We start from the raw sequence: 12,944 nt of genomic DNA, 5'->3' as shown, positions 1-12,944 counted from the left end.
TTCTCAAATTGGTTAGGAAATGTGTTTTCCAGAAGCAACGGGCTTGCCTAGGACCATTGAAAAGATGAATGGCAAAATAAGAAGTAGCGCACACAGTCTGATTTGGCTGGCTACATCCCTGGCTGATTGCATGTGACACCCCTCAACAATGCCTCTGTTACTGGACCCGGCAGGAGACTCAGTGCAGAACGGAAACATTTGCAGTTCCACCTTTAAGATCTCAATGTTGCATGAAAATAGTGGCTCAGGCAATACCCACTTTTCCCAGGAACTCTTGGAGATCAATGCGACAGACACATTATCACCATGAGTAGCATCTAAAGGCTATCCCACAGTCCTTACCATCTGGGTAGCAAGTGCTTCTTCTCTTTTCCCTGTGGCTGGTACCAAGAGCCACTGGGAAGGGATCCTTGGCAGATTCTGAGATGCTCCAGTGTGAGCTCTGTCATGAAAGTGACCGTGACCTTGAGAAGTCAAGGTCACCTAAAGGAATCCTATGAGGGAGAAGCAGAGCAGGAGGCCAAGGAACAGGTCTCTGTGCAAAGGCCCCAGTGAAGCAGTTCTGGGCTCCCCCAGGACCTCTGTGACGTTAGCCCAGGTCCCCTCGCTCCCACCAGCAGCCGTCCACTCAGGAAGGATGCGAGAGTCTCAATTCTTGTTGTTTCCAAACGCTCCTGGGAGGAAACCCTTCCATGGCTTCTTACTAAGTTCTCACCTGAGTTAGCAACGGAAACACAGCATCCCCAACACCAGATTCTCTGTTTTGACATCTGTCAAATATCTCCCTGTCCCTTCAGACCTGGGAAAGATACTTCTTGAGCTGCCTTCATTTTGACTATTTTCTGCACTTTTGGGATAAAACCCAGAGAAGGGAAGGGAAATATGCAAGTGAACCTAAACAACAAAAGAGAGAGAAACAAGGGAAACCTAAGCTATAAAATGGAATCGCTCAAAAGTACTCAGAGGAAATGCAAAGTCAAGTCATTTCATACGGGTCTCAAGTAGAAAAATGGAAGGTTCTTGGAAGGTTATGGGACAACAGACAATTTCACAAATAACTGTGAGGAGACTGAGGAGGTAAACCATTGCCTCCACAGACTCCAACATGCGCTGCCCAAGAGGCAAATGGCTGCTTCTCCCGGCTGGAGTTAGACACTCTCATTGCCAGTGACACGGACAATTACTCTGACATCTTTAATCAGCTCCCTCTCTCCAGCTTGACTCTCTGTACACATCTAACAGATATCTGACCTTTAGCTACACTTTGCCATTGCCCTTGGTTTTTCCAAAGCGCATAAACCTCGGTGCCTGCTTTCATTTTTCCTCCCTTTGGGATGGGCTGGTCCACCAGTTTTGCTAACCCAGTTGGGTGCAGATAGAGCAGATCTTATTTAAGGTACTTCTCAAGTCTATGTGCAAACAAGACCAAACAAATTTTTTTAAATTCCCCTTAAAGGAAGGGGTAGAGAATTGGATTAGCAGGAAGCATAATATTCCCATGGAACATTTTCCCCCTTATCTTTTTAAAGCAACTATTTCAGGAGACATCCCTCTGCACGTGCCATGTGCTCCCTGAAGCCTTTCAATAGGTTTAGTCATTATGCACAACTCACACAGTGAGCGTCTAGATGTGGCCATTTATTCCGTTTCCGAAGATTTGGCTTGGCCTGCCAGAAGACCCAGAATCTTAAGAGAGCCAAAGGAACATCCAAACTGAACCCCGGTTCATAGAGCTTGTCACCTCCTATTTCAACTAAGTAAGAACCAGGAAGGAATGCTTTCCTTTTCTTCCCGCCGAAGGGAGGAGGTGCATGTGGGAGTGGGGATGTGATCTGCAGACAAGAGGGGAGCTGAACGCACTGAGCTACACCCGGGGATCAAACAATGAACCAGTTCAAGGAGAGACTACACTGGCCTTGTCAGCCCCCACATTGCCTTTTAACAAAAAACAATTCAAAACTCTACGACTCAACACAGTAAATGCAGCCTTGAGTCTCAGGGTTTAAAAGAATGAAAGATAAAAAGGAAATAACTTCGGAGAGGAGGCAACCTGTGGCGGGAAGGATGAAACCACAAAACTGTTTTAAGCACAGCACTCCGCTCCTGAGCGGGACCGCAGATTGTGTGAGCCTGTGATCAAGCTCAGCCCGGGGCTCCGGGAGGGAGCGGGCGCCCCTCCTGGCCCAGCCCTGGGCGGCAGGGACTGCCAGGGCGGGGTGTTCGAGGGAAGAGTAAGCCTACTACCACCAGGTTCTCTCCATCTGAGCGAGGGGCCGCTCTGCCCCGCTCAGGTAGGGAAGGGTTAAGGAAACCAGTGAGTGCTCTGACTGCAGCTGGAAGCCATTAGCAGCTCTGAGACCATCTCAGGAACCCAGTTAGTGGGCTAGTTAGCGGGTGGGTGGCCTGGCCGAGATCCTGACCCCGGGTACATGTATGGAATCACAGGCTCCTGGCACTGGGCGGGGCTTTCGTTCTACCTCCTGCCCACGGTGGAAATCCCTTCCTCCACTGGCCAGTCCCTCCTTGCACACGTCAGCCCATTCAGTGCTCAAGGGGCAGCCCACTCCTCAAGGGCAGGTTCTATTACTAGATGAGTTCTTCCTGGCCACTCCTGCCTGCCCTTTCACTCTAACGCTGCCCCCTGGTGTCAGCGCACAGAGGTCCTCCCTGTGGAGACAGCCGTCACTGGCTTCCAGATTCTCTCCTTCTTAGGCCCCAACAGCCCATGTCTGCCAGCCAGCCCTTCATCTGGTTGTTTCCAGGCCCCCCTGGGCCTGCTCACTCCTTGAACTGTGCTCACGTTTCCGAGTCCCCTCTGAAGAATGGGCCCAGAGCGGGAAACAATCCCAGCTCAAAGGGCATCGGTAAGCCAAAACCGGTTTGGCTCAGTGGATAGAGCATCAGCCTGCAGACTGAAGGGTCCCAGGTTCAATTCCGGTCAAGAGCATGTACCTTGGTTGCGGACACATCCCCAGTAGGGGGTGTGTAGGAGGCAGCTGATTGATGTCTCTCTCTCATCCATGTTTCTAACTCTCTATCCCTTTCCCTTCCTCTCTGTAAAAAAATCAAATATATATATATATATATATATATATATATATATATATATATATATATATATATATTTGGGGGGGGGGAGGGCATCGGTATAGTGTCATCTAGGAGGTCTCTTCCCTCGGGAGTGTGAGAGGTAAACTTTTTCAGGGAAGATGCAGCCGCACTTCCTTTAGGTCCTGCCACTAGGGCCTCTCCCCGCCGCACCCCTAGCAAGCTTTTAACTCCAGGAGACTGGCCTCCTCCACTGGACAGCACTGGCCCAGCAACTGCAGTCACAGCCCAAAACAGGACGGGGGTGAGGGGGGGAGAGGGAGGGGTGAACGAGCTTCTTCCGGGTGCTCAGCAGGGAGCTCCCAGCTTCCCACCAGTGTGAAGGCAGACGAGGAAAGATCACTCCCATCCTGACCGCGGATCCGTTAATTGATTGCCCAGATAAACACAGGAATGAGCTTTTTGCTTTTGCTCTCGGCAGTTAAATTTCAACGGACGGCGTTTGCTCGTCTGGTCTGAGGGATGTCCTAACTAATTACATCTCTGCTTTCATTACATGGAGGGGACCTGGGGTCAGCCCAGGCTCCGGCTCTCCGTGATTAACTAAATGAATAGCTGTGACCTGACAGAGTCACCCCGTATAAGCTGAGAGCACAGGGTGTGATTTGGACCTATTTTATATTCTCAGCTGTGCCTCCGATCAACTGTGATGTCAAAGCTGGGAAGATCGTCCATCCCGAGTTCATTGTGAAATGCCCGGCGGGATGCCAGGACCCCAAGTACCACGTGCACGGAACGAACGTCTATGCCTCCTCCTCCAGCGTGTGTGCCGCTGCGGTTCACAGGTGGGCAGCGCGGAGCCGCTCAACAGCCAGCAGTCGGGGTGCGGGCGGGGGGCCGGGCAGGGTGGCTGATGCAGCACACAAAAACATACAATATAACTGAGCACCCTGGAACCCATCTGCCCCCTGCCCCAGAGGATCCCGCAGGAGCCGCGGGTGGTCCCCATGCTCTGTGGGTGGCAGGGCTCCTCTAGGGATGAGACTAAGGCAGGCCCAGACGTTTGGAGAAGAAATGTCCCGGCCATGGAGATGCCTGAGGCCGGGGGACAGGAAGAGTGAGGAGGAGGGCACGGTGGCACTGCTTGGTCCGCTGTTGGTTTGAGACCAGGCAGGACAGGAGGCCGCCATGCTTTGGCCTAAGTCACTGCCTAAAGGAGGAGAATCCTCAGGCAACACAGGAAATGTATACTTACTGAGTATCTTTTTATATATATTATTTCTTATTGATGTCAGAGAAGAAAGGAGAGGGAGAGATAGAAACATCAGTGACGAGAAAGAAACCATTGATGGGCTGCCTCCTGCACACCCCCTTCTGGGGATCAAGCCCGTAACCGGGGCATGTGCCCTTGACCGGAATCGAACGCACAGGCCGACGCTTTAGCCACTGAGACAAACTGGCTAGGGCTTTGCTTAATATCTTTGATAATAAGGCTAACGTGTAGGTGCCAAGCACCCCACCTCTGCTATCTTATTTAAACCTCACCATTGCCCTACGCGGTATCTACTCTGATTAACCACACCCTAAGGATGAAGAGACAGTGAAGAGCCACACGATTAAAATGTAGCAGCAGATGGGGACCCGAAGCCACGTCAGGGCCTGCGCTCCTACCCACCACAGGCCCTGCTGGGAGACATGGCTCCTGACTCAGGGCGTGGACACTGGGTACTGGATGGAGTGTCTGAATTATTCAGGCTTCTGGCTTCTTTTCCTTCTCCCTCCCGGCACACCAGTTGGTGGATTGTTCAGTTTTACCTCTCCAGAGAGAGGGAGAAAATGTAAAATGCATTTCCCTTCCAGGTATGTAGCCAGTAGCTTCTCTGAAATTGGAAAAGCAGTAAGAAAAGAAAACTACGTGTAAAACGGTTGGAAGAATTACTAGTGGGTTTTGTTGGCCGTACTCCTCTTTTTCCCATCACTGCAGAGAGATAAGGAATTAACCGATTGTTCAATGTGACAGGACGATGGAGGCTCCATTAGAGACAGGTAGAGGGATATTAAAGAGAAACCACACTAAATGCTGTTTCTTAACTCCAGACTATGGGATAAAAATATTCTGCTTTCACTCTGAAGTCAATTTCATGCCAAAACAGGTATGTAAAAATTTATAGACACACCTGCACGTGCACGAATACACACGTGCATGCCTCCCAAACATATCTATCTGCACACGTGTGCAGGCTCACATTCATCCTTCACGCCCGTGGGCATGCCCACAGCTCCACCACATCAGCTCTCTCCCGTCTGCGGCTGTGGAGACACTGACCTCTGTCGCAGAGGCTGAGCCGGTCTTAAGTGCTTGTTTTTCCAGCTGTGATCTGAGGTGGCTGGCCCTGGGTTCCGGTTTCCGCCGACCACTCCGCCACTCTCTTGCCTTTCCGTGTTTCCTGTGCAGGACAGAGCCCTGCGAGTTAATGTGACCTCACCAAAGATGCCATCAGAAGGGCAGTATTCCTTTGCACTGTAATTCTCGCCTTTTAGCATCATCTCAACCCAGGAGGCTGCTGCTAGCATCCCCATTTGTTAGAAGAGGAGCTGAAGCTCAGGGCGGTTCATTAAATTGCTAGTGAGTTGCACACTCAGGATTAGAAGTCATGCCCACGACTTCCAGCCCAGAGCCCAGGGGATACACTGCAGGCTCTGTCCCTCCCCCAGGATCTCCCGTGGTGGTCAGGTGGCTGGTGCATCCGCCTCCCTGAACTGCTGGAGCCTCCCAGGATCTGCCCTCGGGGAGAATGTCCTCAGCCTCTGGTTAAGCCCACAAGATGAGGCTCACTCTCTTCTGCTACCGGCACACCTCATGGAGCCCCTCATGGGAGCACAGTAGGTCTACACCTGCACCTCTCCCCGAGTCTGGGTTTGCAGTCTGACGTAACGTTCACAAGTCCATCGTGAGAACCCTGGAGGCCCCAGGAAGGCACAGCAGGGCCCCTCACTCTGAGAGGCAGCTACAGGGAGTGTGCGCGCACACCCTTCCTCCACACAATGGAATATAAATCCAAGAGCAGAATCATTTCTCTGGGGGGAAATAAAAAACCGTAAGTTATTTTTATGTCCTCCATTAATTATGAGTAAAGGGACCACGGGATAATTTCTTTTAATAATTAGAAGTTTCCGGATACACCACCGGTATGTGCTGGTAAATGTTTAACCACCGGCTCTCCGAAAAGGTTGGGGTTGTTGATTTACCGACTTGGGTGGTATAAATACTCCCATCGTGTCTGATTTCAAGCTACTGATGTGAAGTGAACCAGCTCCCACAATCCTAAAGCTTACCAGTGGGCTTTGGTAAGCAGAACCCACACACCATTGACAGGCCTTCTAAAACAGACACATGAAACATGGTCCTTCCCGTACGAGAATTTCCAATCTAGCTGGGAGACCAAAGGAACTCAGAGTCTCAACTGGGAGACAGGATGGAAGGTGTTGCTAGGAAGGGGCCTAGGGAAGTCGTGTCAGTCTCGGTGGGGAAGATGGTATTAGGGATCCAGTGAGGCAGAAGGGGGAGCCAGGTTCTCAGAGCAAACACTGAGACACCGGAGAGAGAACCGGCGTCTGTTGGGCGCAGAGACCAGCCCCGCTGCAGCTGGGAGAGGTGAGGGAAGGGATTGTGAGCGCTCCTGAGAGAAGAGACAACAGGGTTACCAGGACATGAGTTTGTGCCAGGAGGTACCTGGGTTTTTGAACCCAAGAGGCCACTGTGACCAGTGGGACAGACCCAGGGTTCCAGGTCACCGAGACCTGGATTCAAATCCCTGCCTTGAAATGTACTAGTTAATCTGGAGTCACTCGACCTCTCTAAGTCTGTTTCTACCATCTGGGAAAAACATATTCGCTCCACTCCACAACGCATAGGTTTCCTGAGGGATCCAAGGAGATACCATACATGACAAGCTACTTTCAACCTTTTCCATCTCCTGGCACACATAAACTAATTACTAAAATTTTGATGCACACAAAAATAATTTTTTTTTTCAATCTGCAAAAAAAAAAAAAAAAAAAAAAAAAAAAAAAAGGTATGGTTTTGATTCATTCACACCAGACACCTCCTGTGTTGGCAGTTGTATTTTTTCACTTGACAATCTAAGCGAAAAGAGGTCAGTGCCCCTGACTAAGTAGTCAGGTTTTGGATGTTTTAAAAAATCTTGCGACGCATTCATTGAAAATCACTGATATATGGGGATGATTTTAACACATGTTAGGGTTGTAAGTGCTAAGTATTATCATCACTTTCTTTTCTTCTGGGTCCTGGGGTATTGAACGTTGTTGACTCCCATAAGGTGGGTGAGCAAGAAATGGCAACCGCTACTCCTGGGAGGAAGGGAGGGTGCGGATAAACACAAACCCAAGTACTTTTTAGCTCCCTGTGCCATCAGATACAGATACCCAAAGGGCCATTTCACCCTCTGGGGCCAGGAGACGACAATGTGAAATGATATTCAGAAACCCGAACTGAGCATCTGCCTCACACAGTTACGTCATGTCAGGATCCAAAACCTTCAAAACCTAGAAAGTAAATAAACAATTCCTAGTGTTTGAGGACTCTTTTATTTTTTATTTATTTATTTATTTATTTATTTATTTATTTATTTATTTTAAAAATATATTTTATTGATTTTTTACAGAGAGGAAAGGAGAGAGATAGAAACGTCGATGAGAGAGAAACATGGACCAGTTGCCTCTTGCACACCCCCTACAGGGGATGTGCCCGCAACCAAGGTACATGCCCTTGACCGGAATCGAACCCGGGACCTTTCAGTCCGCAGACTGACGCTCTACCACTGAGCCAAACCGGTTTCGGCTTGAGGACTCTTTTAAAGGGCTTAACTTAGCTACACACCTTTCTGGCTCAAAATAAAAGGAATAATTTGCTTTTAAAAACATCATACCATAACCTTTGAAATAACTGGATTCATTCTGTGATGTCACACAACGAAATTGGAAATTGTCAGGAAAGAGGTTTTACTTATAAAAGAACAAATGGGGCCCCGGCCGGTGTGGCTAATTGGTTAGAGTGTCGGCTTGTGCACGGAAGCGTTGTGGATTCGGTTCACAGTCAATGGCATGTACCTGGATTGCAGGTTAGATCCCGGCCTAGTTGGGACGTGTGCAGAATTTTTAAAACTTCCAAAACCTGACTATTTAGTCAGGAACACTGACCTCTTTTCCCTTAGACTAGGGGTGTCGAACTCAATCAGAGAAGGGGCCAAAATCTAAAATCCAGCCTAAATCGCGGGCTGAATGGTTTACTGAACAGTCATATACTGACAATGTCATAAACTGACAGCTGAGTGCAGTGATGATAGCGCGGTGCGGGCCACATTGCAAGGCCTGGCGGGCTGGATTTGGCCCTCGGGCCTTGTGTTTGACACATGTGCCTTAGACTGTCAAATAAAAAAATGACAACAGCCAACACAATAGGCATCTGATGTCTCTCTCACATCGATGGTCTTCTCTTTCCTCTCCCTCTCTTCCTTCCACTCTTTCTAAAAATCAATAGAAAAATATCTTTGGGTGAGGATTAACAACAACATCAAAAAGAAAGAATTAATGGGAATGAGTGAACCAGGGAAAAGAAATTTGAAGTGTAGTAAAGAGAAATTCCTGACTGAACAATCAGGTCCTGTAATAAGAAAAAGAAGGACATCAGAGGTGGGAGGTGGGTTCTGGGCCATAAGAAGGAGGCACGGTTCTTGAGGGTAGGGGGAAACTGCAGGTCAAGGTGACCCTTTTCTTTTTCTTTCTTTTTTTAAATATATTTTATTGATTTTTTACAGAGAGGAAGAGAGAGGGATAGAGAGTTAGAAACATCGATGAGAGAGAAACATCTATCAGCTGTCTCTTGCATACCTCCTACTGGGAATGTGCCCACAACCAATGTACATGCCCTTGACCGGAATCGAACCCGGGACCTTTCAGTCCGCAGGCCGACGCTCTATCCACTGAGCCAAACCAGCCTTGGCTAAAGTGACCCTTTTCTTAATCTCACTGCTCTCCTATCTCTAAATAAAGACAGGCTGGTTTGGTATTCTATTGATCACATCAAACAATATTCTGTTCTTTCTTCAAAAAATTTATTTTCTCTTCACAGTGGTGTGCTCGATAATTCAGGAGGGAAAGTACTTGTTCAGAAAGTAGCTGGCCAGTCTGGCTACAGAGGGAGTTATTCCAATGGCATCCAGTCCTTATCCCTACCCCATTGGAGAGAATCCTTCGTTGTCTCAGGTATGCCCTCACTCTGGGGGGATGCACCAACACGGGTGCTTGGGGTTCAGTAACCTCTTGGTACAAAATGTGCTCTTTCCAATGTGCTATTAGTTTTAATTCATGGCCCACCTCATTTCATAAAGCCTGAAGGGTTAGTTCTTCTCATAATTAGGATCATGAGACAATGAATTATAATTACAGTGATAAATCACTGCAGCCTGGAAATATTGAAAGGCTGCAATTACTCATGTTAAACACACTGCAGCTATCTGTAAGCCCAAACTTTTTAATTAAGTGAATTACATTTAATAACTTGGGTGTGTGTGTGTGTTTTTTTTTTAACTATTCCTTTTGTTAGGCCAAATGAATCTCAGATCTAGAACCTTATTCCTAGAGAATTCTGGTAAATGAACAGTTAGGGACATGGGCTCTGAAAGAACTGAGCAACAATTCGAGATTTGTTTTTATTTAGTAATTGTTGCACTAGTCAATCAGTTCTATCTAGCTCTTTTGGATTTTTGTAGAAAATCATTTTCACTTTTCTCCCCTTTTCCAAAGAGGTAATGTCGGTGAGCTAGTGACTAGTACAATTTCACAGTGAAAAGGTAAGCAAGTATATTTGTATTATCATGATTCTCCCCACCCCCTTTTTTTATTATATTTGTGAATTTTCCCAACTAACCTTTTTTAAAAAATATATTTTTATTTATTTCAGAGAGGAAGGGAGAGGGAGAGATATATAAACATAAATGATGAAAGAGAGAATCATTGATCGGCTGTCTCCCACATCGGCTGTCTCTCTCTGCATGACTAATGCCGGTGGTCTTAATCCGGCATCTAGAAGGGTTCTGAAAACCTAGAGAAGGGGCTGTGCATAAATTAAACAATAGTCCAGAGATGGAACAATTTTGAAAGGCATTTGGGAGGAGCAGAGGAGCTTGGCTAAAGATTAAGATCAAGTTCTCCTCATCTAAGGACCCCTTGCTTTTTATTAGCACAATTTGTCCTAAGGCAAGGTGGAGATATACACATCAAAGGGTAGGGTTAGGTACAGAATTCATTGCCAGAATGGGGAATTGCCTTTGGTTGTTCAGGTGTTTGGCCAACAGGAGGCAATAACATGTAGATTAAGTTGCCCTGAGCTGTCTGGCAGCAAGCAATCAATTTATGCATCCCTTTCAGGTTTGGGGAAATACCTTTAGCCAACCCCAACAGGTGATAACATGTGTGACTCAGCCCTTGTTGAGTCCCCAAATTCCAACCTTTCGATGAAACTCTTGCAATTATGACATGTTGGAACTGGCTTCCAGTACACGACCTCCTGGTTCATTGGTCAGTGCTCAACCACTGAGCCACGCCAGTCGGGCACCAATCTAACCTTTTATTTTGAATTCTTTTTTAATTTACAGAAAAATTCAAAGAATAATACAATGAGTATCTAGATGCCCCTTTACCCAGATTCACCAATTGTTAATAAGTTGCTATATTTGCCTTATCTATTTGTCTACCTATCATCTACCTGTATTTTGTCTAAAACAGGCAGGCATCATGACACTTGATCTTCAAGACTCATATTGCAAGAGCAAGAACATTTTCCTAAATAACCAATACCAAATCTAAAAAATTAGCATTGATGCAATATTATATAATAAATAGTTCCTATTCAATTGTATCCAATTGTCCTAAAATAGTCTTCAGAATAATTTATTCCTTTTTTGGATCAACAGTCCAAAGATCATCCATTGCATTTAGTTGTCATGTCTATTTGGTGTCCTTCAATCTAGAACTATCTCAATAAATTGCCTTTTTGGTCATGAACAGCAAATGACATTTTTGAAGTCCCAGCCAGTCGACTAGTAGTATGTCCCACAATCTGGACCATAAACATCTCCAATTGTTTCCTCCTGATTGAATTCAGGTTAAATATTTTGGCAAGGATACGAGACAGGTAGCCTCATAGCATATCCATTATGTCATATCACAATGACCCTATCAGAAGGCACATAATGGCAATGCCGCCAGTTGTTGGTGAGGCTAAACTTGATTAATTGGATATGTTACCTTCCCTCTCCATGCTGAAAATACCTCGCAATTAATAAGCAATCTGCAGGGTGATACTTTGAAACAGCATGAATAGCTTGTTTCCCAACAAATCACTCAGTGGTGTAAACATCTATTGACCCTTGCTGCAGCAAGAATTATATTAGTAATTATAGTTGTTCTAATTCTGTCATTTCTTCCACATGCATTAGATAGTATTTTTATAGAAAGAACCACCCCCCTCTCCCCGCTGCACACTTAGGACACAAATTAGACTGCTTCCTAAGTCAGAGAGTAGAAAGCCCGTCAACCATAGTACTATGAGGTTTGCCTCGTAACAAAGAATTCACAATAGAGGCCTTATGAAAATGCTATGTCTAGAATATAAATTTGTTGAGTATGGAGAGAAATATAATCTCCTCATAGGTGTTTACCAAGTAGCTCCTGGCCAAATAAGAGTATTTTGATCTAAAGTATTTAGCCTGCAATCCAAGAATCCCAATAGAGGTTTAAAAGAAAAATTAATTCCATGAGCAAATCAATCTGCTGAAATTATTCCCTATAAATCTCAACTTCCACATCCCTTCATTCCATCTTCTGACATATAACGGCCAATGATAATAAATACTTTTGGGACAAAGTGCCTGCCCTTGGGGGGCTTCTACATTCCAGGGACACTTTTTGTTTCCTGGTGGAATTTCGGGCATGACCTCATGTAGGGGAAGACTGAGGGCAATTTCCAGTCCTATTCGGCTTGGTACTTCCTTACCCAGCCCCTGTCCCTGTTTGGTCTTGTTTTCTTTTCTTTTTTAAATACACTAGAGGCCCGATGCATGAAAATTCATACACTGGAAACGGGGGAGGGTCCCTTAGCCCAGACTGCCCCCTCTCACAGTCCGGGAGTCCTCAGGGGCAGGAGGTGAGACGGCAATCAGGGGGAGGCGACACCCCTTCACACCTCTGCTGCTGCCACTGGTTACCTAAGCCTTGGGTGACCGTGGGCAGCTGGGCAGCTGAGCAGCTGCCATCTGAGGCTTGCCTGTGCCTTGGGCCGGCCCTGGGTGGCTTGGGGGCTGAGGAGACTGGGGGACTCTAGAGGCAGGCACATGGGGACTGGGTGCTGCCATCTTTGAGGACGGGGAAGTCAGTTAGCATATTCCCTCTTTATTGGCTGTGGACACCCCCATCTTCTGTGATGGCAAGAGGGTCAATTAGTATATTAATTAGTATATTATATCAATTAGTATAATCCTTATTAGATAGGATTTTTATTGATTTCAGAGAGGAAGGGAAGAGGGGGAGATAGAAACATCAATGATTAGACAGAATCGTTGATCGGCTGCCTCCTACACGCCCCCTACTGGGAATCGGACCCAAAACCCAGGCATGTGCCCTTAACCAGAATTGAACCCTGGACTCTTTAATCCACATGCTGACACTCTATCAGCCAAACCAGCTAGGGTGATCTTGTTCTCTCTGTCTCCATTATTTCCCTGCTATACATTAGCATTCCTTCTTCTTGCCTGGCATCTAACTTTTTCTCCCTGGGTGGGCAACTACTGCTTATTGTCAAGGCTGATCTACATTTC

General features: G+C 46.7%; 1 protein-coding gene across 1 annotated transcript in view; it reads left to right on the top strand.

The window, feature by feature from the left end:
- The window catches only part of VIT (vitrin), an 84,144-nt gene that overhangs the window by 31,514 nt on the left and 39,686 nt on the right, over window positions 1–12,944 (top strand). The window contains exons 4-5 of the mRNA XM_084900606.1: window positions 3,737–3,893; window positions 9,200–9,333. Of these exons, the coding sequence (XP_084756732.1) occupies window positions 3,737–3,893; window positions 9,200–9,333 (291 nt within the window). The remainder of the gene's footprint in view (window positions 1–3,736; window positions 3,894–9,199; window positions 9,334–12,944) is intronic.

Source organism: Pipistrellus hanaki, assembly GCF_964339955.1.
Source record: "Pipistrellus hanaki genome assembly, chromosome: 12".
NCBI lineage: Eukaryota > Metazoa > Chordata > Mammalia > Chiroptera > Vespertilionidae > Pipistrellus > Pipistrellus hanaki.
This window is presented reverse-complemented; position numbering and strand designations above follow the sequence as displayed.